This window comes from Watersipora subatra, chromosome 1 (genome assembly GCF_963576615.1).
Source record: "Watersipora subatra chromosome 1, tzWatSuba1.1, whole genome shotgun sequence".
Lineage (NCBI taxonomy): Eukaryota > Metazoa > Bryozoa > Gymnolaemata > Cheilostomatida > Watersiporidae > Watersipora > Watersipora subatra.
The window spans coordinates 29,661,342-29,688,267 of NC_088708.1; the positions used below are offsets into that span (position 1 = coordinate 29,661,342).

Consider the following 26,926-nt stretch of genomic DNA (forward strand, 5'->3'; position numbering starts at 1 on the left):
ATATACTTTGGGAGGTTATCTGAATGCTATCATTGTATGAAATAATCACTAATTTGTAACTTACAATAAATGAACACTGTGGAATTGTAGCTGTTTTATCCAGTTTATTTAAATTTCAAACAACACTGTTACAAAGTGTTATAATACAAACAATACATTATTGTTATAATACAACAACTGTTATAATACAAAACAAAATTAATACAAACATGTATATCATCGAACATCATGTTCACATATAAAGAAATATCAAGCTACAGTTTGTAGTTAACGCGAGTGTGGTAACGCTCATCACACTTTCCGATGCACAAACCAACGTCGCAAGTTGGACAGTATGTTCGTATTCTCCTTCCAGAATATCCTATCTCCACAAACCATACACTTCTTTCTCTTATTATTAGGAATAAAGCGAATGAAGTGCCTACCAATCAGCCTAGTATCATTGGCACCGGTACTTGGACGTCCACGTTTGCATCCACCTGAACGATAACCACCAATTAGCTCCTCAACTAGCTGAATCATGAAGCTGTAGCGTGAGACCACTTTTTCACCATTCTTCTGGAAGCAAATATAGCTGTTCACTGCTGCTCTGTCAATTAGATGGAAGACAATCTTTTTCCACATCTTGACCGTACGCCTTTCATCAGCATACTCACACGTCAATTGATCTGAAAGATCGACACCGCCCATTGTGGAGCTATACAATCCTGCTACAGATGGCAGTCGGAACTCATCGCCAATACGTCTCTGAGCAATCTCAGTCTTAGCAGTAGCTAGATTTGAAAGAAACTTTACACACTTTCTTTTGTGAAAGTTTACAGATAGGATTGCACCCCTAGCAAAACTGGCATGTTCCCCTTTTTGTAGCGTTTTGTTGTCTTTCACTGCTGATGGTAATCCACATCGGTTTGAACGTACAGTCCCTGTACAGTAAGTACCTTTTTGGTGTAGGTCAGAACACAGATCAATGCTTGTGTAATAATTGTCTACACCTAAATGGTGTCCTTTGTTGAGATGACCATCCATCAGCTTCATGTGCACATCATATGGTTGTCCTTTCTGACTCTGCGGTGGTTGGTACTTCGACAAATGAAACATGTTTCGGTGGACGTAACCCGTGGATGACTCAGAAAGTATGTACATTTTAGGGCCCCACTGGTGGTGTTTTTTTTGTTTTGATATTATTCGCCATCATATGCCTTCCTTTGAGCCCAACAAGCAATTCATCTATGCTCACATCTCTAGCCAAATTATAACTAGCAGCAAAGTTAATATTGAACATCTCCAACACTGACCTGAATTTGTGCAAAGGATCATAATTTGGATAATCACGAGGTAAGATCAGTGCATTATCAAACACATGAAAAAACCGAAGCAGCAGTTTGAAACGATTTACAGTTGTGACATTTCGAAAGTATGGAGTTTCTTGTGAGCTGTTTTCCTCATCCTAGTATGCAGCAATAGTTGCCTTCTGATTCAATACCATATTCAGTACCAACCCTAAGAAAGCCTTCATCTCTACTTCATCTGTGTCTGTCCAAGCTCTAGCTCTTGAATATGGAGGTAGATTTGGATTCTGTGTGAGATATGTTTGAGCATAATGGTTAGTTTGCTCTACTAGCAAATGCCAAAAATCTATGGTACAAAACTTACTGAAGTAATCAAGTGGAGCTGCATTGCTGTCAGGTGGATTCACAGGACCAGGTGCAGGCAGGGGAGCTGCTGCAACAGCTGGCAATGGCAAACTTGAATCAATGTCTCTTTGATTTCCAGCTAAAACTGTCCATGTATCACTAGTAGCAGTCCTAGGATGCACAGTTTCATCACCCGAATCATCTGATTCATCTGTTGCTTGGTAGTAGTCAATATCACTGCTTGAATTCTCTGTATAATCTTCAGCAGCAATAAAACGTTTTCTATTTGTTGCCATAATAATTTTAGTAACAGTAAAAATAAATTCAATATGAAGACAAACATGGTTCCAATGCAACTAGTTGTAAAAACATCAAGGTAAGTGAAGGAAGTCTTACCTCAATAATAAACATCAATTACGCCAATGATCTCTCGTTATTGTTTACAATTCAAATAATAACACAAACTTTTGAAGATGATTCGCAGTAAATTACAGCGAGTATAACTCAAAGCTTTCTGTAGATCACTATAACAACAACGATCTCCATCATAAACGGCTTATATATGCCTTATGAATCAATAGAAACAAACGCGGTAGATGTTCTACAGGAAGTGACACATGTGTCGCCCTGAAAACGCATTAACTATACGCACGGCGACTTATGTGTCGTTCAAACCTTCAAGGGGTTAAGTGAGCGTCACACCACGCAAGATTTGCAGCAGGGATTGAATTACCAGTATCAAAGGAAGTAGAAATAACAGACCATGTTCATGAGACAATCCTTATTAATTTGTATTTATCTATTGTGTATATTTTTAAATTGATACCCCATAACCTTTGTGGTAACTCTTGTCTGGTATGAGTTTTTCTTTAAAATTTGTTGTTGAAACACGGATAAAATCTACTGTTACGTAAAACTTTGCTGCTATACAATGATTGAAACTGTTTTTGTCGATATTAATTTTAAATTGAATGATGCAGACCTTAGACTTGTTAAAGTTTTGTTGTATATTTCAGGTACACTAATGAACTTTTAGAAGGATAATGGCACGGAGAGGTGGAAAGTCTTCCATGTATGTACCAAATTTATTTTAAAATAAGAGCAAGTGTTGCAAACTTTGCATCAAGAGATGTCACACCAGTTTTTAAAAACATAGTTCAACTTCACTAAATGTTTTTTTATTCTTACTGCTTAACCCTAATGTTTAAAATTTAGCAACAATTGTTGTTTAGAATAAATTTGTTTTACATTGCATTAAAACTATTTTATGATTTTTCATATAAGGTAATAATCATATCACTGTCTACTTTTTATAGCAGTTTGTAACAGGTTTATACAAATTCATTGCATAGTATAGCTGATTATTTTCTTTCAATTGTACTCCTATAAAAGCCATTTTAGTGGACTCTTTTGCTTTAGCAAATGTAAGAAAGCTCATTGCAATTTACCTTAGTTTTACTTACGATAAACCTCAGTTACACTGAGATTTTAGAAGAGCAAATGAGAAGACCAACTCGGATGATTCCATTTGTAAGACCTGTTAAATAGCGAGACTTACTTTGTGATTTACCCAAAGACACATACACTGAGTAAAACTCAGGGTATGTGTCAGTTTTAAGGACAGAGAGATTTATTTCGTAATTATGTATGTTAAGGTACAATAAGTTGCGTCCAAAAGTTACCATCACTAGGGATACTATGTCATATGCACTATCCACCTGCTGTCTATTGCAGGGCCGATGAGGATTTTTACAGCTCGCTTGCCGCTGACCTCAGTGATGCATCAGGTGATGGTGAGACGGAGCATGCAAAGCTTGCTAGGTCTCTGGGTGTGAGTAGCTATTCATTTTGGCTTCCATGACTTTAGCTTTAGTCTTTTGAGATCTAACTTGGAGAAATGCTGATTTTTTGCTGCTGTTTTCTTGTGCTTTTTAATATCTGTACTCCTTTAGGCACTAGATGACATGGATGAAGATATTTTTGGATCACTTTCAACTAAGAGAAAGACCTCAAAACCGGCACAGCCACTGTCAACTACTCTTCCTTCTAAGTCTAGCCTGGCAGCGAGTAAACCGGCTGGTAGCAAAACCAAAGGAAGTTTCAACATTGATGACATCATGGGTGATGACGGGATGGACTTTGATGCAATACCAACTAGTAAGTTTATATATTTCTCAAATAGACTGCCAAAGTTTTTATCACTCGAAGAAAACGTTGTGCTATAAGAGGTATGTTATGTAAATATTCAAGTCCTTATTTGTCTTCACTCAATATAATCAATACTCAATATCAATCACTTTATGACAAGTTATTTAATTAGATTCTCTCATTTATTTGCTCAGCATCAGTATTCCAGTTTCAACTGATCTTTACCCTATGTAAATTGTCTTAATTACACGCAAGCTAGTGGCATGTTTTAGAGCATAACAATGGGAGTTATCTATCTGTTTGCTTATTCTTACACTAGCTACAGTCCGGCCACGCACAACAGAAGATGTCAGCAAGTCTTCTTTTGCTAAAAACAATAATGTTGCCACAAAACCTCGACCTGCTACCACTGAGCAACCTCGTAAAACTGCTAAGAACTTTGATTTTGGTGGTAAGTAATATTATTTTATCTTTCTTCTGCAGCTGTTGCACCGATTACAAGCGATAAAATGGCAAATCACAAACAATGATGTAGAGGTATGCAGTTTGGAAAGAACTAGACACAGTTATCTATTCACACACAATCAACATGTTTATCGGTGCTATTCTTTGTCTTTCATAGTTGACTCTGTATAATATAACATAGTTGGATATATTTCACATATATACGAACATATACACAGTGTACGAAGCTTGATTTATTAAATAGATGTTCATATATTGTACAGAGTCTACTGTACAGTTTTATATACAGTTTGATAGACCTACTAAATTGATAGACCCGGAGTAAATATATCTACTAACAGAAATACCTCGTATTACTGGAGACAGACAGGAACGTTGTAGCTGTGAAACATGTGATCTGTTTAAATGAAGAGTTCTATAATTTAGAGTGATACAAGTAATTTAAATAAAGAATAATGCATTTATATATTTATATATTATTTTATATTAAATAATATAACATATATTATATAATGCATATTTATATAACATATTTTATATTATATAAAAACAATTATATTTTATATAATCTTAACACATCAGACTATTCTAAAAGGGGAAAAGTAATTTTTAATTCAAGAATAAAGCTTCTTTGTAGACAATATTTGATGCTTGAACTGACAGTTATTAACTTTTAATTATACAACAGCCAACACAAAGATGTCTACGCGAAGAACAAGAATTGGCAAGTGAAGTCTTGCTAGGATTTATAAATAGCTGCCGTGTCAGGGATTAGCTAAGGATGCTTTTGTTTGTATGAAAAGAAATCACAGATTCATCTAATAAGTTTACATAACTATTTTCTTGTAAAATAAAACTATGCGCTATTGTGAGATTTGAAGCAAACCAATATTTTGGCGAAAACTAGCAGCTAATATGTGGTGAGATCTGAGCCCACATGCCTTACCTATCAGACGACCAATGTAGTATTGATTCAATGTATAAATGGTAACAGGCTGGTGGAGGGGCAGACTAATGCTAAGCTTCAAACAAGTGTTGGCAAGTACTTTGTGTTATGCAGATATAGATTGTTTGGTATATTACATATAGCTTGCTAAAGATATACCATATGTGAAGCTTGTTCGTATTCATAGAGTTTGATCCCGATGACCCTATGGGCGGACTAGGTTTGAGCGATGATGAAGCACCTGCTACCAAAAAGAAAACTGCTCCAATTCTCTCCACTAAATGTAAGCAGCTGGTCACTTCGCTCTTCCATTTTCAATTGTCTTGTATATTCAATTCAACTATTGTTACCTGCAAGTATCTGCCATGCTCAATCTAAAATCATAGTGACTTTAATATACCTAACAGTTGTGTTGACCAAAAACCTTTATACGCTTTGAATAAGTTAAGGGGGTATCTTGGCTCCTCGTAACTGTCACCAGCCTTCTGCAACTCTGCGCTAGATGGAAACTGGCGCTATTTTTCTTCAGTTCAATATTTTTCGGTTTTTGTTATACATATGCATAGCCTGTGTTTAGCCGCTGATGAAGGGGAGCTTGTAAAACCTCCGAGTCCTGAGGCCACAGAACCACCACGTAAGGGTATTTCGTTTCATCCGCTTCTCTCACTTTCATTTGCCTGAGACTCTATGTGCTTGCTTTTCCTTTAATTTATCGTTTTCATATTTTCATTATTTTCCTTCAGTCAATGTAGTTTCATTTATAAGTAAACATATTGAGTATTGATGATGCAATCTTACCAGAGTTACTTGGGCGCTGATTATTTATGGAAAAGCCTGAATTACCACCCTCAATCAGAGGGGTGTGTAGATGATCCTTTAGCTACAGCTTTACCCATCTTTGATTACTATGCGACTTCACAATTACAAGAATGGGAGTTGGTGAGCTGCACCCTGTACAATTTGCATACATGTGATTACTAGCTGTGCTACCCGGCATCGCCTAGGTATTAAAATCAGTTTATAACCATTGAAAGGTAATGAGATTTTCCTGCCATTTGCTATTAGCCTGGTACATTGCTGATGGAAAATTTGAGTAAGCTTTCTAATAAGAGCTACAGCTTCTCATGACATTACGCCATCACTTTGGATCATGATGGAAAGCAGTAGCGTATTTGCCCCCATGTAGCGACATATATCGCCTAATGAATGCATCAAGCGCTTGTGGCTGAATTGATAAGGCATCGGACTGGCGAGCTGTATGTTCCGAGATCAAATATTTTGTGATTTGAACTCTTTATTCCAAGATGTTAATTAATAGCTCTAGCTGGACATACTGAAGGAAAGACATCAGATGAAAGATGACAAAAACAAACGGCAAACTTTGAGAAATAAATCTATATAGATATGGATAATTTCTGACTCCTTTGTCTTGAATTTAGGGATCTGTCGATCTGTGCCATGCTTTTGTAAGAGAATTGCTGCAATGAAATGCTCAAGTATATGAAACACAGAGTGAACCCATCAATGCTATTATTGTTGTCTTATTACCTCAAGTCTTGGTATAAGTAGTATATCTCTGTAGTATATCTCATATATTAGTATACCCTCATCTCTAGCTAGAGAGGAGGGTACATGTAGCATTTGGTATATGTAGCTAAGGAAGTGTGTCACCAGCTTTTATGAACTTTACAGCTGTTGTCCGACCACCTACTCGTAGTGGAAATAGACTGGGAACAGATACTGCAGGTAGGTTAACATTTACTGCTAATTGCTTATTTCATCTGTTTGAGATACATCAACGTTTAACTGTGCTTGCTTGTAAAACACATTGACTTCTAGCTCAACACATAATTTTAAAAAACAATGGTCTGTGGCTCAACACACCATTGTAAAACACAATGACCTTTGGATCAAGACATCATTGTAAAATACAATGACTTCTTGGTCAACAGATCATTGTAACATATTTTTTGTCTAATACTTCAAGTGATCAGAGATATCACTTAAAGTATTAGATATATATTTACATGTATATATATTATCATATACACACAGAGATATCGATTTCTTTGTTCTTTAATTCGATGACAGTTAAAGCCACTGACAAGTATGATAGATTTTAAAAGTTTATGCTTATGCTAGAGTTTACAATTTCCATCATATGATGGCATCCACAAAAAATAGTACAGTACTCACACCTGCTTGTAACCTTAGCTGTAATTGAGCAAAAAGATGACAAATTTACAAAGTAACATTACATTGCGCATGATCTAAAAGGTTCTGTTTGTTGTGCGCTAGCTATAAGACCAGAGATTTTTTTTATTTCCAGTCGAATAGCCCACAGGTTGATGTTGTGAAGGCTGGTTCTGAGAAACCAGATGAAGTTTAAAAACCAAATATTTTTGGCGACCTGAAGAAAAGCAAGGGATATGCGTGGGAAGTTTACATGAAATCGACCAACAGCTGTTTAAACACATGGCGTATACATGGATTAGCGCACAAACGCATGCAGAAACACAATAACATAGCGGGATTTACTAATATAGTTTTCAATTACTTGAGAAGAAACTAACTCATTGTTCTACACGAATTTTGATGCGGCTTATGAGAGTTGTCTCCACCACAAATAAAGTTTTTATCTCTCACACAATGCAATGATAGATTCAGAGATCTTTCAGTGTTTATAGCGGCTCGTATTCAAATTTTTCACTGGTATAACAAGTGCCGGCATAACAAACAATTCTTACAAATTCTCAAACATTACTGCTACAATGGTATTACTACAGTGGTATTACTATTACAGTGATATTACTACTACAGTGGTATTACTACTACAGTGATATTACTACTCCAGCGATATTACTACTACAGTGATATTACTACTACAGTGATATTACTGCTACAGTGATATTACTAGTACAGTGATATTACTACTACAGTGATATTACTACTCCAGTGACATTACTAGTACAGTGATATTACTACTACAGTGACATTACTACTACAGTGATATTACTACTACAGTGATATTACTACTACAGTGATATTACTACTACAGTGATATTACTACTCCAGTGCTGTTACTACTACAGTGATATTACTACTACAGTGATATTACTAGTACAGTGGTATTACTATTACAGTGATATTACTACTACGATGATATTACCACTACGGTGATACTACTACTACAGTGACATTACTAGTACAGTGATATTACTATTACAGTGATATTACTACTCCAGTGCTGTTACTACTACAGTGATATTACTACTACAGTGATATTACTAGTACAGTGGTATTACTATTACAGTGATATTACTACTACGATGATATTACCACTACAGTGATATTACTACTACAGTGATATTACTAGTACAGTGATATTACTATTACAGTGATATTACTACTACAGTGACATTACTAGTACAGTGATATTACTATTACAGTGATACTACTACTACAGTGATATTACTAGTACAGTGATATTACTACTACAGTGATGTTACTCCTACAGTGTTATTACTACTCCAGTGCTATTACTACTACTGTGATATTACTACTACAGTGATATTACTAGTACAGTGGTATTACTATTACAGTGATATTACTACTACGATGATATCGCTACTATGGTGATATTACTACTACAGTGATATTACTAGTACAGTGATAATACTATTACAGTGATATTACTGCTACAGTGACATTACTACTACAGGGATATTACTACTACAGTGATATTACTGCTACAGCGATGCTCGTTGCATTAGATGTTGCTATTACCCAGGAGATATTTCTGGAAAGACAAGAGGGGTACGGAGTAATGCAGCCGAGGATGGCAGCGATTGGGATGAGTCATCTGGTTCAGCTGACGGTACAAAAGAAAAGCCTAAGGTTTCTGTAGATAAAGTGGTAAAACCTTCAGCTAAGAAAAAAGTAAGTTGACAACACATCTAAGCAAGTTCATGAGTAAGTTCTATTTGCTAAATATTTTATTTTGACAGGCTAGCTGGTATACCTGAAGCTACAACAACTAGGATTTGCTACAAGTTTGCTATTTATTATTCCTGCATTTACCTGCAACTTTGCAATCAAATATAACTGTTGATTAATAGCTCTGTACTGTATGTTGTACTACATTCTATATGTTGAGAAGAAAGATACTGTTATAGTACACTTTATGTATTGAGGAGAAAGATATTGTTATAGTACACAATCTATGTATTGAGGAGAAAGATATTGTTATAGTGCACTCTATGTATTGAAGAGAAAGATATTGCTATAGTACACTTTATGTATTGAGGAGAAAGGTACTGTTATAGTACACTTTATGTATTGAAGAGAAAGATACTGTTATAGTACACTATGTCTTGAGGAGAAAGATATTGTTATAGTACACTCTATGTATTGAGGAGAAAAATATTGTTATAGTACACTCTATGTTTTGAGGAGAAAAATATTGATATAGTACACTCTATATATTGAGGAGAAAGATACCGTTATAGTACACTTTATGTATTGAAGAGAAAGATACTGTTATAGTACACTCTATGTATTGAGGAGAAAGATATTGTTATAGTACACTTTATGTATTGAGGAGAAAGATATTGTTATAGTACACTCTATGTATTGAGGAGAAAGATATTGTTATAGTACACTCTATGTATTGAGGAGAAAGATATTGTTATAGTACACTTTATGTATTGAAGAGAAAGATACTGTTATAGTACACTCTATGTATTGAAGAGAAAGATACTGTTATAGTACACTTTATGTATTGAAGAGAAAGATACTGTTATAGTACACTTTATGTATTGAGGAGAAAGATATTGTTATAGTACACTCTATGTATTGAGGAGAAAGATATTGTTATAGTACACTTTATGTATTGAAGAGAAAGATACTGTTATAGTACACTATGTCTTGAGGAGAAAGATATTGTTATAGTACACAATCTATGTATTGAGGAGAAAGATATTGTTATAGTGCACTCTATGTATTGAAGAGAAAGATATTGCTATAGTACACTTTATGTATTGAGGAGAAAGGTACTGTTATAGTACACTTTATGTATTGAAGAGAAAGATACTGTTATAGTACACTATGTCTTGAGGAGAAAGATATTGTTATAGTACACTCTATGTTTTGAGGAGAAAAATATTGATATAGTACACTCTATATATTGAGGAGAAAGATATTGTTATAGTGCACTCTATGTATTGAAGAGAAAGATATTGCTATAGTACACTTTATGTATTGAGGAGAAAGGTACTGTTATAGTACACTTTATGTATTGAAGAGAAAGATACTGTTATAGTACACTATGTCTTGAGGAGAAAGATATTGTTATAGTACACTCTATGTTTTGAGGAGAAAAATATTGATATAGTACACTCTATATATTGAGGAGAAAGATACCGTTATAGTACACTTTATGTATTGAAGAGAAAGATACTGTTATAGTACACTCTATGTATTGAGGAGAAAGATATTGTTATAGTACACTTTATGTATTGAGGAGAAAGATATTGTTATAGTACACTCTATGTATTGAGGAGAAAGATATTGTTATAGTACACTCTATGTATTGAGGAGAAAGATATTGTTATAGTACACTTTATGTATTGAAGAGAAAGATACTGTTATAGTACACTCTATGTATTGAAGAGAAAGATACTGTTATAGTACACTTTATGTATTGAAGAGAAAGATACTGTTATAGTACACTTTATGTATTGAGGAGAAAGATATTGTTATAGTACACTCTATGTATTGAGGAGAAAGATATTGTTATAGTACACTTTATGTATTGAAGAGAAAGATACTGTTATAGTACACTCTATGTATTGAAGAGAAAGATACTTTTATAGTACACGCTATGTATTGAGGAAAAAGCCAATGAGTTCAAATACAGAAATTTTACTACATGAGCAGGTTTGACAAGAACGAATCAAATACTACAAACAAGCATACAATGGGAGTTCAGGACAGTATATTACATATATACTTCTGTTCCAATGGCTTTCATGGACATTTGTACAACATGTAATTTACATTAGTCATACCATAAAAGTTCAAATGAGTGACTAATTTTTTTAGCTGAACTTCAGCTAATCACCAGCTGAATCACATACCCTCAGTCTCAGATGCATATATAATCTTCAAACACTGACTCTTCTGTGTCAGATACATATATATCCTGCAAACACTGACTCTTCTATGTCAGATGCATATATATTCTTCAAACACTGACTCTTCTATGTCAGATACATATATATTCTTCAAACACTGACTCTTCTATGTCAGATACATATATATTCTTCAAACACTGACTCTTCTATGTCAGATACATATATATTCTTCAAACACTGACTCTTCTATGTCAGATACATATATATTCTTCAAACACTGACTCTTCTATGTCAGATACATATATATCCTTCAAACACTGACTCTTCTATGTCAGATACATATATATTCTTCAAACACTGACTCTTCTATGTCAGATACATATATATTCTTCAAACACTGACTCTTCAGGGTCAGATGCATATATATTCTTCAAACACTGACTCTTCTGTGTCAGATGCATATATATCCTTCAAACACTGACTCTTCAGTGTCAGATGCATATATATTCTTCAAACACTGACTCTTCTGTGTCAGATACATATATATTCTTCAAACACTGACTCTTCTGTGTCAGATGCATATATAATCTTCAAACACTGACTCTTCTGTGTCAGATACATATATATCCTGCAAACACTGACTCTTCTATGTCAGATACATATATATTTTTCAAACACTGACTCTTCAGGGTCAGATGCATATATATTCTTCAAACACTGACTCTTCTGTGTCAGATGCATATATATCCTTCAAACACTGACTCTTCAGTGTCAGATGCATATATATTCTTCAAACACTGACTCTTCTGTGTCAGATACATATATATTCTTCAAACACTGACTCTTCTGTGTCAGATGCATATATAATCTTCAAACACTGACTCTTCTGTGTCAGATACATATATATCCTGCAAACACTGACTCTTCTATGTCAGATACATATATAATCTTCAAACACTGACTCTTCTGTGTCAGATACATATATATTCTTCAAACACTGACTCTTCAGGGTCAGATGCATATATATTCTTCAAACACTGACTCTTCTGTGTCAGATGCATATATATTCTTCAAACACTGACTCTTCAGGGTCAGACTCATATATATTCTTCAAACACTGACTCTTCAGGGTCAGACTCATATATATTCTTCAAACACTGACTCTTCTGTGTCAGATACATATATATTCTTCAAACACTGACTCTTCTATGTCAGATACATATATATTCTTCAAACACTGACTCTTCTATGTCAGATACATATATATTCTTCAAACACTGACTCTTCTATGTCAGATACATATATATCCTGCAAACACTGACTCTTCAGGGTCAGGTGCATATATATTCTTCAAACACTGACTCTTCTGTGTCAGATACATATATATTCTTCAAACACTGACTCTTCAGGGTCAGATGCATATATATTCTTCAAACACTGACTCTTCTATGTCAGATACATATATATTCTTCAAACACTGACTCTTCTGTGTCAGATGCATATATATTCTTCAAACACTGACTCTTCTGTGTCAGATACATATATATTCTTCAAACACTGACTCTTCAGTGTCAGATGCATATATATTCTTCAAACACTGACTCTTCAGGGTCAGACTCATATATATTCTTCAAACACTGACTCTTCAGGGTCAGACTCATATATATTCTTCAAACACTGACTCTTCTGTGTCAGATACATATATATTCTTCAAACACTGACTCTTCTATGTCAGATACATATATATCCTGCAAACACTGACTCTTCAGGGTCAGATGCATATATATTCTTCAAACACTGACTCTTCTGTGTCAGATACATATATATTCTTCAAACACTGACTCTTCAGGGTCAGATGCATATATATTCTTCAAACACTGACTCTTCTATGTCAGATACATATATATTCTTCAAACACTGACTCTTCTGTGTCAGATGCATATATATTCTTCAAACACTGACTCTTCTGTGTCAGATACATATATATTCTTCAAACACTGACTCTTCAGTGTCAGATGCATATATATTCTTCAAACACTGACTCTTCTGTGTCAGATGCATATATATTCTTCAAACACTGACTCTTCTGTGTCAGATACATATATATTCTTCAAACACTGACTCTTCTGTGTCAGATGCATATATATTCTTCAAACACTGACTCTTCTGTGTCAGATACATATATATTCTTCAAACACTGACTCTTCAGTGTCAGATGCATATATATTCTTCAAACACTGACTCTTCTATGTCAGATACATATATATTCTTCAAACACTGACTCTTCTGTCTCAGACTCATATATATTCTTCAAACACTGACTCTTCTATGTCAGATACATATATATCCTGCAAACACTGACTCTTCAGGGTCAGATGCATATATATTCTTCAAACACTGACTCTTCAGGGTCAGATGCATATATATTCTTCAAACACTGACTCTTCTGTGTCAGATACATATATATTCTTCAAACACTGACTCTTCTATGTCAGATACATATATATCCTGCAAACACTGACTCTTCCGTGTCAGATACATATATATCCTGCAAACACTGACTCTTCAGGGTCAGATGCATATATATTCTTCAAACACTGACTCTTCTATGTCAGATACATATATATCCTGCAAACACTGACTCTTCTGTGTCAGATACATATATATTCTTCAAACACTGACTCTTCTATGTCAGATACATATATATTCTTCAAACACTGACTCTTCTATGTCAGATGCATATATATTCTTCAAACACTGACTCTTCTATGTCAGATGCATATATATTCTTCAAACACTGACTCTTCTGTGTCAGATGCATATATATTCTTCAAACACTGACTCTTCTGTGTCAGATACATATATATTCTTCAAACACTGACTCTTCTGTGTCAGATGCATATATAATCTTCAAACACTGACTCTTCTGTGTCAGATACATATATATCCTGCAAACACTGACTCTTCTATGTCAGATACATATATATTTTTCAAACACTGACTCTTCAGGGTCAGATGCATATATATTCTTCAAACACTGACTCTTCTGTGTCAGATGCATATATATCCTTCAAACACTGACTCTTCAGTGTCAGATGCATATATATTCTTCAAACACTGACTCTTCTGTGTCAGATACATATATATTCTTCAAACACTGACTCTTCTGTGTCAGATGCATATATAATCTTCAAACACTGACTCTTCTGTGTCAGATACATATATATCCTGCAAACACTGACTCTTCTATGTCAGATACATATATAATCTTCAAACACTGACTCTTCTGTGTCAGATACATATATATTCTTCAAACACTGACTCTTCAGGGTCAGATGCATATATATTCTTCAAACACTGACTCTTCTGTGTCAGATGCATATATATTCTTCAAACACTGACTCTTCAGGGTCAGACTCATATATATTCTTCAAACACTGACTCTTCAGGGTCAGACTCATATATATTCTTCAAACACTGACTCTTCTGTGTCAGATACATATATATTCTTCAAACACTGACTCTTCTATGTCAGATACATATATATTCTTCAAACACTGACTCTTCTATGTCAGATACATATATATTCTTCAAACACTGACTCTTCTATGTCAGATACATATATATCCTGCAAACACTGACTCTTCAGGGTCAGATGCATATATATTCTTCAAACACTGACTCTTCTGTGTCAGATACATATATATTCTTCAAACACTGACTCTTCAGGGTCAGATGCATATATATTCTTCAAACACTGACTCTTCTATGTCAGATACATATATATTCTTCAAACACTGACTCTTCTGTGTCAGATGCATATATATTCTTCAAACACTGACTCTTCTGTGTCAGATACATATATATTCTTCAAACACTGACTCTTCTATGTCAGATACATATATATTCTTCAAACACTGACTCTTCTATGTCAGATACATATATATCCTGCAAACACTGACTTTTCAGGGTCAGATGCATATATATTCTTCAAACACTGACTCTTCTGTGTCAGATACATATATATTCTTCAAACACTGACTCTTCAGGGTCAGATGCATATATATTCTTCAAACACTGACTCTTCTATGTCAGATACATATATATTCTTCAAACACTGACTCTTCTGTGTCAGATGCATATATATTCTTCAAACACTGACTCTTCTGTGTCAGATACATATATATTCTTCAAACACTGACTCTTCAGTGTCAGATGCATATATATTCTTCAAACACTGACTCTTCAGGGTCAGACTCATATATATTCTTCAAACACTGACTCTTCAGGGTCAGACTCATATATATTCTTCAAACACTGACTCTTCTGTGTCAGATACATATATATTCTTCAAACACTGACTCTTCTATGTCAGATACATATATATCCTGCAAACACTGACTCTTCAGGGTCAGATGCATATATATTCTTCAAACACTGACTCTTCTGTGTCAGATACATATATATTCTTCAAACACTGACTCTTCAGGGTCAGATGCATATATATTCTTCAAACACTGACTCTTCTATGTCAGATACATATATATTCTTCAAACACTGACTCTTCTGTGTCAGATGCATATATATTCTTCAAACACTGACTCTTCTGTGTCAGATACATATATATTCTTCAAACACTGACTCTTCAGTGTCAGATGCATATATATTCTTCAAACACTGACTCTTCTGTGTCAGATGCATATATATTCTTCAAACACTGACTCTTCTGTGTCAGATACATATATATTCTTCAAACACTGACTCTTCTGTGTCAGATGCATATATATTCTTCAAACACTGACTCTTCTGTGTCAGATACATATATATTCTTCAAACACTGACTCTTCAGTGTCAGATGCATATATATTCTTCAAACACTGACTCTTCTGTGTCAGATACATATATATTCTTCAAACACTGACTCTTCTGTGTCAGATGCATATATAATCTTCAAACACTGACTCTTCTGTGTCAGATACATATATATCCTGCAAACACTGACTCTTCTATGTCAGATACATATATAATCTTCAAACACTGACTCTTCTGTGTCAGATACATATATATTCTTCAAACACTGACTCTTCTATGTCAGATACATATATATTCTTCAAACACTGACTCTTCTATGTCAGATACATATATATCCTGCAAACACTGACTCTTCAGGGTCAGATGCATATATATTCTTCAAACACTGACTCTTCTGTGTCAGATACATATATATTCTTCAAACACTGACTCTTCAGGGTCAGATGCATATATATTCTTCAAACACTGACTCTTCTATGTCAGATACATATATATTCTTCAAACACTGACTCTTCTGTGTCAGATGCATATATATTCTTCAAACACTGACTCTTCTGTGTCAGATACATATATATTCTTCAAACACTGACTCTTCTATGTCAGATACATATATATTCTTCAAACACTGACTCTTCTGTGTCAGATGCATATATATTCTTCAAACACTGACTCTTCTGTGTCAGATACATATATATTCTTCAAACACTGACTCTTCAGTGTCAGATGCATATATATTCTTCAAACACTGACTCTTCAGGGTCAGACTCATATATATTCTTCAAACACTGACTCTTCAGGGTCAGACTCATATATATTCTTCAAACACTGACTCTTCTGTGTCAGATACATATATATTCTTCAAACACTGACTCTTCTATGTCAGATACATATATATCCTGCAAACACTGACTCTTCAGGGTCAGATGCATATATATTCTTCAAACACTGACTCTTCTGTGTCAGATACATATATATTCTTCAAACACTGACTCTTCAGGGTCAGATGCATATATATTCTTCAAACACTGACTCTTCTATGTCAGATACATATATATTCTTCAAACACTGACTCTTCTGTGTCAGATGCATATATATTCTTCAAACACTGACTCTTCTGTGTCAGATACATATATATTCTTCAAACACTGACTCTTCAGTGTCAGATGCATATATATTCTTCAAACACTGACTCTTCTGTGTCAGATGCATATATATTCTTCAAACACTGACTCTTCTGTGTCAGATACATATATATTCTTCAAACACTGACTCTTCTGTGTCAGATGCATATATATTCTTCAAACACTGACTCTTCTGTGTCAGATACATATATATTCTTCAAACACTGACTCTTCAGTGTCAGATGCATATATATTCTTCAAACACTGACTCTTCTGTGTCAGATACATATATATTCTTCAAACACTGACTCTTCTGTGTCAGATGCATATATAATCTTCAAACACTGACTCTTCTGTGTCAGATACATATATATCCTGCAAACACTGACTCTTCTATGTCAGATACATATATAATCTTCAAACACTGACTCTTCTGTGTCAGATACATATATATTCTTCAAACACTGACTCTTCTATGTCAGATACATATATATTCTTCAAACACTGACTCTTCTATGTCAGATACATATATATCCTGCAAACACTGACTCTTCAGGGTCAGATGCATATATATTCTTCAAACACTGACTCTTCTGTGTCAGATACATATATATTCTTCAAACACTGACTCTTCAGGGTCAGATGCATATATATTCTTCAAACACTGACTCTTCTATGTCAGATACATATATATTCTTCAAACACTGACTCTTCTGTGTCAGATGCATATATATTCTTCAAACACTGACTCTTCTATGTCAGATACATATATATTCTTCAAACACTGACTCTTCTGTGTCAGATGCATATATATTCTTCAAACACTGACTCTTCTGTGTCAGATACATATATATTCTTCAAACACTGACTCTTCTGTGTCAGATGCATATATAATCTTCAAACACTGACTCTTCTGTGTCAGATACATATATATCCTGCAAACACTGACTCTTCTATGTCAGATACATATATATTTTTCAAACACTGACTCTTCAGGGTCAGATGCATATATATTCTTCAAACACTGACTCTTCTGTGTCAGATGCATATATATCCTTCAAACACTGACTCTTCAGTGTCAGATGCATATATATTCTTCAAACACTGACTCTTCTGTGTCAGATACATATATATTCTTCAAACACTGACTCTTCTGTGTCAGATGCATATATAATCTTCAAACACTGACTCTTCTGTGTCAGATACATATATATCCTGCAAACACTAACTCTTCTATGTCAGATACATATATAATCTTCAAACACTGACTCTTCTGTGTCAGATACATATATATTCTTCAAACACTGACTCTTCAGGGTCAGATGCATATATATTCTTCAAACACTGACTCTTCTGTGTCAGATGCATATATATTCTTCAAACACTGACTCTTCAGGGTCAGACTCATATATATTCTTCAAACACTGACTCTTCATGGTCAGACTCATATATATTCTTCAAACACTGACTCTTCTGTGTCAGATACATATATATTCTTCAAACACTGACTCTTCTATGTCAGATACATATATATTCTTCAAACACTGACTCTTCTATGTCAGATACATATATATTCTTCAAACACTGACTCTTCTATGTCAGATACATATATATCCTGCAAACACTGACTCTTCAGGGTCAGATGCATATATATTCTTCAAACACTGACTCTTCTGTGTCAGATACATATATATTCTTCAAACACTGACTCTTCAGGGTCAGATGCATATATATTCTTCAAACACTGACTCTTCTATGTCAGATACATATATATTCTTCAAACACTGACTCTTCTGTGTCAGATGCATATATATTCTTCAAACACTGACTCTTCTGTGTCAGATACATATATATTCTTCAAACACTGACTCTTCTATGTCAGATACATATATATTCTTCAAACACTGACTCTTCTATGTCAGATACATATATATCCTGCAAACACTGACTCTTCAGGGTCAGATGCATATATATTCTTCAAACACTGACTCTTCTGTGTCAGATACATATATATTCTTCAAACACTGACTCTTCAGGGTCAGATGCATATATATTCTTCAAACACTGACTCTTCTATGTCAGATACATATATATTCTTCAAACACTGACTCTTCTGTGTCAGATGCATATATATTCTTCAAACACTGACTCTTCTGTGTCAGATACATATATATTCTTCAAACACTGACTCTTCAGTGTCAGATGCATATATATTCTTCAAACACTGACTCTTCAGGGTCAGACTCATATATATTCTTCAAACACTGACTCTTCAGGGTCAGACTCATATATATTCTTCAAACACTGACTCTTCTGTGTCAGATACATATATATTCTTCAAACACTGACTCTTCTATGTCAGATACATATATATCCTGCAAACACTGACTCTTCAGGGTCAGATGCATATATATTCTTCAAACACTGACTCTTCTGTGTCAGATACATATATATTCTTCAAACACTGACTCTTCAGGGTCAGATGCATATATATTCTTCAAACACTGACTCTTCTATGTCAGATACATATATATTCTTCAAACACTGACTCTTCTCTGTCAGATGCATATATATTCTTCAAACACTGACTCTTCTGTGTCAGATACATATATATTCTTCAAACACTGACTCTTCAGTGTCAGATGCATATATATTCTTCAAACACTGACTCTTCAGTGTCAGATGCATATATATTCTTCAAACACTGACTCTTCTATGTCAGATACATATATATTCTTCAAACACTGACTCTTCTGTCTCAGACTCATATATATTCTTCAAACACTGACTCTTCTATGTCAGATACATATATATCCTGCAAACACTGACTCTTCAGGGTCAGATGCATATATATTCTTCAAACACTGACTCTTCAGGGTCAGATGCATATATATTCTTCAAACACTGACTCTTCTGTGTCAGATACATATATATTCTTCAAACACTGACTCTTCTATGTCAGATACATATATATCCTGCAAACACTGACTCTTCTGTGTCAGATACATATATATCCTGCAAACACTGACTCTTCAGGGTCAGATGCATATATATTCTTCAAACACTGACTCTTCTATGTCAGATACATATATATCCTGCAAACACTGACTCTTCTGTGTCAGATACATATATATTCTTCAAACACTGACTCTTCTATGTCAGATACATATATATTCTTCAAACACTGACTCTTCTATGTCAGATGCATATATATTCTTCAAACACTGACTCTTCTATGTCAGATGCATATATATTCTTCAAACACTGACTCTTCTGTGTCAGATGCATATATATTCTTCAAACACTGACTCTTCAGGGTCAGATACATATATATTCTTCAAACACTGACTCTTCTATGTCAGATACATATATATTCTTCAAACACTGACTCTTCTATGTCAGATACATATATATCCTTCAAACACTGACTCTTCTATGTCAGATACATATATATTCTTCAAACACTGACTCTTCTATGTCAGATACATATATATTCTTCAAACACTGACTCTTCAGGGTCAGATGCATATATATTCTTCAAACACTGACTCTTCTGTGTCAGATGCATATATATCCTTCAAACACTGACTCTTCAGTGTCAGATGCATATATATTCTTCAAACACTGACTCTTCTGTGTCAGATACATATATATTCTTCAAACACTGACTCTTCTGTGTCAGATGCATATATAATCTTCAAACACTGACTCTTCTGTGTCAGATACATATATATCCTGCAAACACTGACTCTTCTATGTCAGATACATATATATTTTTCAAACACTGACTCTTCAGGGTCAGATGCATATATATTCTTCAAACACTGACTCTTCTGTGTCAGATGCATATATATCCTTCAAACACTGACTCTTCAGTGTCAGATACATATATATTCTTCAAACACTGACTCTTCTGTGTCAGATACATATATATTCTTCAAACACTGACTCTTCTGTGTCAGATGCATATATAATCTTCAAACACTGACTCTTCTGTGTCAGATACATATATATCCTGCAAACACTGACTCTTCTATGTCAGATACATATATAATCTTCAAACACTGACTCTTCTGTGTCAGATACATATATATTCTTCAAACACTGACTCTTCAGGGTCAGATGCATATATATTCTTCAAACACTGACTCTTCTGTGTCAGATGCATATATATTCTTCAAACACTGACTCTTCAGGGTCAGACTCATATATATTCTTCAAACACTGACTCTTCAGGGTCAGACTCATATATATTCTTCAAACACTGACTCTTCTGTGTCAGATACATATATATTCTTCAAACACTGACTCTTCTATGTCAGATACATATATATTCTTCAAACACTGACTCTTCTATGTCAGATACATGTATATTCTTCAAACACTGACTCTTCTATGTCAGATACATATATATCCTGCAAACACTGACTCTTCAGGGTCAGATGCATATATATTCTTCAAACGCTGACTCTTCTGTGTCAGATACATATATATTCTTCAAACACTGACTCTTCAGGGTCAGATGCATATATATTCTTCAAACACTGACTCTTCTATGTCAGATACATATATATTCTTCAAACACTGACTCTTCTGTGTCAGATGCATATATATTCTTCAAACACTGACTCTTCTGTGTCAGATACATATATATTCTTCAAACACTGACTCTTCAGTGTCAGATGCATATATATTCTTCAAACACTGACTCTTCTGTGTCAGATGCATATATATTCTTCAAACACTGACTCTTCTGTGTCAGATACATATATATTCTTCAAACACTGACTCTTCTGTGTCAGATGCATATATATTCTTCAAACACTGACTCTTCTGTGTCAGATACATATATATTCTTCAAACACTGACTCTTCAGTGTCAGATGCATATATATTCTTCAAACACTGACTCTTCTGTCTCAGACTCATATATATTTTTCAAACACTGACTCTTCTATGTCAGATACATATATATCCTGCAAACACTGACTCTTCAGGGTCAGATGCATATATATTCTTCAAACACTGACTCTTCAGGGTCAGATGCATATATATTCTTCAAACACTGACTCTTCTGTGTCAGATACATATATATTCTTCAAACACTGACTCTTCTGTGTCAGATACATATATATTCTTCAAACACTGACTCTTCAGGGTCAGATGCATATATATTCTTCAAACACTGACTCTTCTGTGTCAGATACATATATATTCTTCAAACACTGACTCTTCTGTGTCAGACACTTATGTATCCTTCAAACACTGACTCTTCTGTGTCAGATGCATAAATATCCTTCCATCACTGACTCTTCTGTGTCAGATGCATATATCCCTTAACTACTAGATTGTCTGTGACAGATGCATATATCCTTTAACTACTAGATTGCTTGTGCCGTATTTACCTTTGCTGAAAGTGCTGGCTCTTCTATTTCATAAGCACCCTTTTCCAAGCGCTCATTTTCTTGTCTTCATGTATATTTCATTCAATCACCGACTCTTTGGTGTCATACACACAGATCCTTCAACGGGGAACAGTTTTGTACCATTTGGATATTCCCTTTAAGCACTGATGCATCTTCATCATATACATATTTCCTTCAAGTGCTGACACTTTTATGTAATACACACATTTTTCTTAAATGTTGAATCTCCATTGCATGAACCCAACAGGACACTTTTGAGAATTTTATGCTCGGCCATTATAGGAAATGGTCACTTTTAGTGATGACGAAGATGGTTTAGATCTAGGTCTAGATGACCCTCCACCCGCAAAAGCCAAAGCTAAACAAGAATCTAATCAATCGGCTGGTATGGCTGACTCTCTATTTGGAAAATCAAGCTCTGTAGAGAAACATCTTCAGCGTCCAGGAACAGGAGGAAGTCAGCGAGAGTTCAATATCTCAGCTGGCCTCTCTTCTTCAGGTTATCTACCTATACCTTTCTTTCCATATACCTCCTTGTTTCTTTTGCTCACTTCGTACACTGGCTCTTGCAAGTTCAATTTTCTTCAGAGTTGGCACACTGACTAAATAACCAAACAATGATCTACTTGACAGGAAAGCAACGCAAGCAAAGTGATGATGATGATGATATATTTGGTAGCTATGCTCCCAGTGCCATCTCTTCTAGACCGGGTACTGGAAGAAGTGTTCGGTAAGTTGTGGCGTACGCCTGAGTTTAGTAGCTGCGTAGCTAGTTTTATTCTCAGACTTGAACTGGCATTGTGTACTACTGTACCATTTCTGGTTGGCATACGCTGTGGTGTTTGTGTAAACACGGGGGTGGCACTGAACCTCTATCCGTATGTAATTAAAGCCATCTTATGTAGGTTTTATATGTGTGTAGATTTGAGGATGAAGAAAAAGGCCCTAGAAGGCCGGCAACAGCAGATGCGGCTACACTGGGTGCTGATGATGACTGGCTTGGTCTCGGTAGTGACAAATCACAGAAAAAAAGACCACTCGGTTTGGCCTCTACCACCGACTTTTCTAGCAGCGGCCTCGACGACGATTGGCTTGACATGGCCAGTTCAAGGTGACATTTATCACTTGTTACATTTTAAGATGGTAATCGATTGATGCTGTTGCAAATATGTTTTCTTAAATGTACTACAGGTTTTGAAGTCAACATTGGTGCTGTTAGTCATATTTGTCAGCTTTTGCATCACACAGACCAAAGACAGCTCCGTCGGCACAGTTAGATAAAGCAGCTCCTGTGACAGGATTTGGTAAAAAACCACCTCGTACGCCAGAGAAGAAGCCTGCTGTTGCTTCTAAGATGGGGGCTGATGATGACTGGTTGAAGGATTTGACAGCAAAGGTGGATGATGAAACAGAATTCACTTCTAACCCCAGGCTTTCCTCTAGAAGACTAAGGTGAGCCACGGTATAGCTTCTGATCCTAACTTGAAACTGTTCTGTATTTGCAGCACCCCACTTCAGGATGTGTTCTTGTTACTCATTCTGCGATCCTTTTATAGCTCTGATAAGATTCTCAGCAGACAGTCTAGTTTAGACAGCGCTGGCAGTAACAGTAAACGAGGCCCATTGGTAAAGCAAGCAAGTGCTGACAGCGTGTCAAGTAAGAAGGTACCCGTTGGAGGCCAGTCAAGTGCTGATGATTGGCTAGGACTTGGTGATGAGAAACCTATTGAAGAAGTGAAGCCAGCAGTTAACAAGACTGTGAACAAAGCCTCCAAACCACCAGGTTTGCTTGTAGCAATGGTTTATGTCAAGGTGCATTTGCATTCCCGGGAACTAGCAAGTATAAAACTCGATATAGACACAATGTACATGAACGGAAATTTATCAGGAAAAACTGTAACGCGATTCAGTTTTTTTAAACTTTCACGTGAGTGAACAAAGATCTGCAGGTTCTCATATTCACATCAGGGGGTTCGCTAGCTTCATTTAGTTTGTGTAACTCTAGTTTGTGCACTATCAGCAGTTATCCATTACAGTATAGTAATCGTTACTATAATAAGAGCTGTGTCTGTCTGTCTGAAACCATGATTGGAGGTTGGAAAAAAGATTACAACATATGGGATTTGAACTCGGGGCATTAACCTTGGTAGACCCACACTCTAAGACCTGCGCCCATCGACTGTCTCACTACATTTCTGAACCACGTGCGCATAATTATTAGACCTGATGATCTCTCACTGAACACCAGACTGCCAGGGTACTTGTCTTCTTTACTATAATAAGAGCTGTGGCCGTTCCCCTGTCTGATGCCACTGTTGGATGTTGAAAAAAAGATTACATTAAATGGGATTTGAACTTGCAACAAAGAGTAGTTGTGATTGATGACTATGTCTAGTAGCTGGCATAAGTTACTGTCAGTACAAAGCAGTTACCTTAGCTTAAGAGAAACTGTAGATATTAATAATTGCTAATAAGTAACCCAGTATACATTTCCTAAGCATTAGAGCGTAGCGTACTGCATGTACTGCATCACAAGCAATAAATAATCTATATAAAAAAATATATATCTCAGTGTTTTTTTTAACTTTTTGTGCACCTTATGTTCAGTTAGAGCAATTAAAATCTAGCTGTGAAAAATCCGTGTAGCAGAAGATTTCAGAATTTCTGTTCACAAAGAGACAAGCTAACCCATTAAGCTACATGGGATACAATGGATTCACTGGGCAGATAGTCATTATCTATGTTAAAATACACGCATAGCTAAGCTACTCCGTGCTACGGGCAATGTCACTAAAGCTTGCTCTCACGGCTCTTATTAATGAGTTTAGCAGTATGGATACTAACTTACTCAAATTAGTCAATGATAACTACATTACCTGCCACTGTTTATAAGCTGTTTTTTTTATACCTGGGCATTCATTTAGCCTTTAGTGTAATAGGAACCATGTCCATCTGCCCAAAGCCATATTTAAAGGTCAGGAAAATGCATCGCACAGCAATCGATCTCGTATATTCAGCTTAGCAGCCAGGCACACTAACAACTGCATCACTTAACCACCTTCTGCATTGCAGAGTAGTTGTGCAGATACTTGCTACTCATGATGATCTCTCACAGCGCATGAGACCACCAGAGTACTAGTCTATCAGAATAAGGACCGGCTCCATTGTGTTTTATTTTTTTCTGCAGTTGTTTAGGTTCATGTGATTGACAATGCGTGAGTCATGCTCATAATAGCAGTTGTTTATGTTCCTTCACTCTCAAAGTGAAGGTCAAGGTTTTAGACACGGCCATTACATATTTATACTGGCCCAGAAAAATCTAGTAAACGTCTTTAGTTTGTTGTTCATTTGTTGGCCTTGCCTGTTTCATTCATGTGTGTTTTGACTATTAAGATCATACCAAATCATTGTACTGCGTTCTCATGTTAATATATAAAAATTGTGCAGAAAGGCCATAAAGGCCATATTTAATATGCCGCCGGTACATGTAAACTACTCCTGAACCTTGTAGTCTGTATTGGCTGCTCCAGAATAATATCCTTTTCAGCATTTCTACTTGCATTGTAGTCGACACCGACACGGACTGGCTTGGCCTGGGGGCCAGTGCTCCGAGTAAAGATGATGATACGGAACAATGGATAAAGACGGCTAAGCTGAGAAGGCAGAAATCATCTGACAGCATCCTAGGAGATGGGTCTAAAGCGAGTGGCACATTCAGGTATAGAGATATGACGTACTTTAACTGCTGGCAAGAGATGAGCTCGTGTTAACAAGTTCTCACGGTATAGAGGGGTAGTAGAAGAATAGGATTTGCTGTTTGGGGTTTGATAGATCTGTTTACAAGCCGATTTGAATTGTTCAACTCTAATCAAGGAGACCTGTCTTTGAGCATAGTGGAGACATTTTACAGTGCTTGTTCGTTGTCACAGTCTTGCCGAAAATATTGGTTTAGTCGACATGATATTTCATTATTGCCAAAAACTTGGTTGTCTTTTGTGATCAAGGAGCCTGGCATATGAGTTAGTGGCAAAAATGTGAACTGGGCTCTAGCAGTGCCTTGTTCGGAAAAACTTTCTTTGTTCGGCCCATTAGAATATGCAAATCTGGTGCTTGATGCACTTGTACTTGAAGCTTGATGCATGAAAATTACAACAAAATGATCTTCTCAATAGCCTTTATGTTTTTGAGTAGCCTATTATGTCTTAGCAAAGCGTGTGAAATTACTCTGGTGAAGATAATTT

The 26,926-nt window shown here is 35.5% G+C and overlaps 2 protein-coding genes across 3 annotated transcripts in view; one reads left to right on the top strand and one right to left on the bottom strand.

Annotated features, from left to right (window-relative positions):
• The window catches only part of LOC137392549 (fas-binding factor 1 homolog), a 43,108-nt gene that overhangs the window by 554 nt on the left and 15,628 nt on the right, over window positions 1–26,926 (top strand). The window contains exons 2-14 of one of the 2 annotated variants that reach the window (XM_068079017.1): window positions 2,651–2,706; window positions 3,369–3,465; window positions 3,587–3,791; window positions 4,102–4,233; window positions 5,381–5,476; window positions 6,886–6,939; window positions 8,984–9,132; window positions 22,968–23,184; window positions 23,319–23,415; window positions 23,608–23,796; window positions 23,934–24,137; window positions 24,242–24,468; window positions 26,253–26,403. In XM_068079017.1, coding sequence (XP_067935118.1) covers window positions 2,678–2,706; window positions 3,369–3,465; window positions 3,587–3,791; window positions 4,102–4,233; window positions 5,381–5,476; window positions 6,886–6,939; window positions 8,984–9,132; window positions 22,968–23,184; window positions 23,319–23,415; window positions 23,608–23,796; window positions 23,934–24,137; window positions 24,242–24,468; window positions 26,253–26,403 — 1,847 coding nt within the window. In that variant the 5' untranslated portion in view covers window positions 2,651–2,677. Of the gene's footprint in view, window positions 1–2,650; window positions 2,707–3,368; window positions 3,466–3,586; window positions 3,792–4,101; window positions 4,234–5,380; window positions 5,477–5,770; window positions 5,828–6,885; window positions 6,940–8,983; window positions 9,133–22,967; window positions 23,185–23,318; window positions 23,416–23,607; window positions 23,797–23,933; window positions 24,138–24,241; window positions 24,469–26,252; window positions 26,404–26,926 lie in introns of those variants that run through there. The other variant, XM_068079018.1, reaches the window with a different exon arrangement.
• On the bottom strand, window positions 292–1,143 carry LOC137386024 (piggyBac transposable element-derived protein 4-like). The gene has a single exon (XM_068072679.1). It carries the CDS (start codon window positions 1,141–1,143, stop codon window positions 292–294), a length of 852 nt encoding a protein of 283 aa, XP_067928780.1.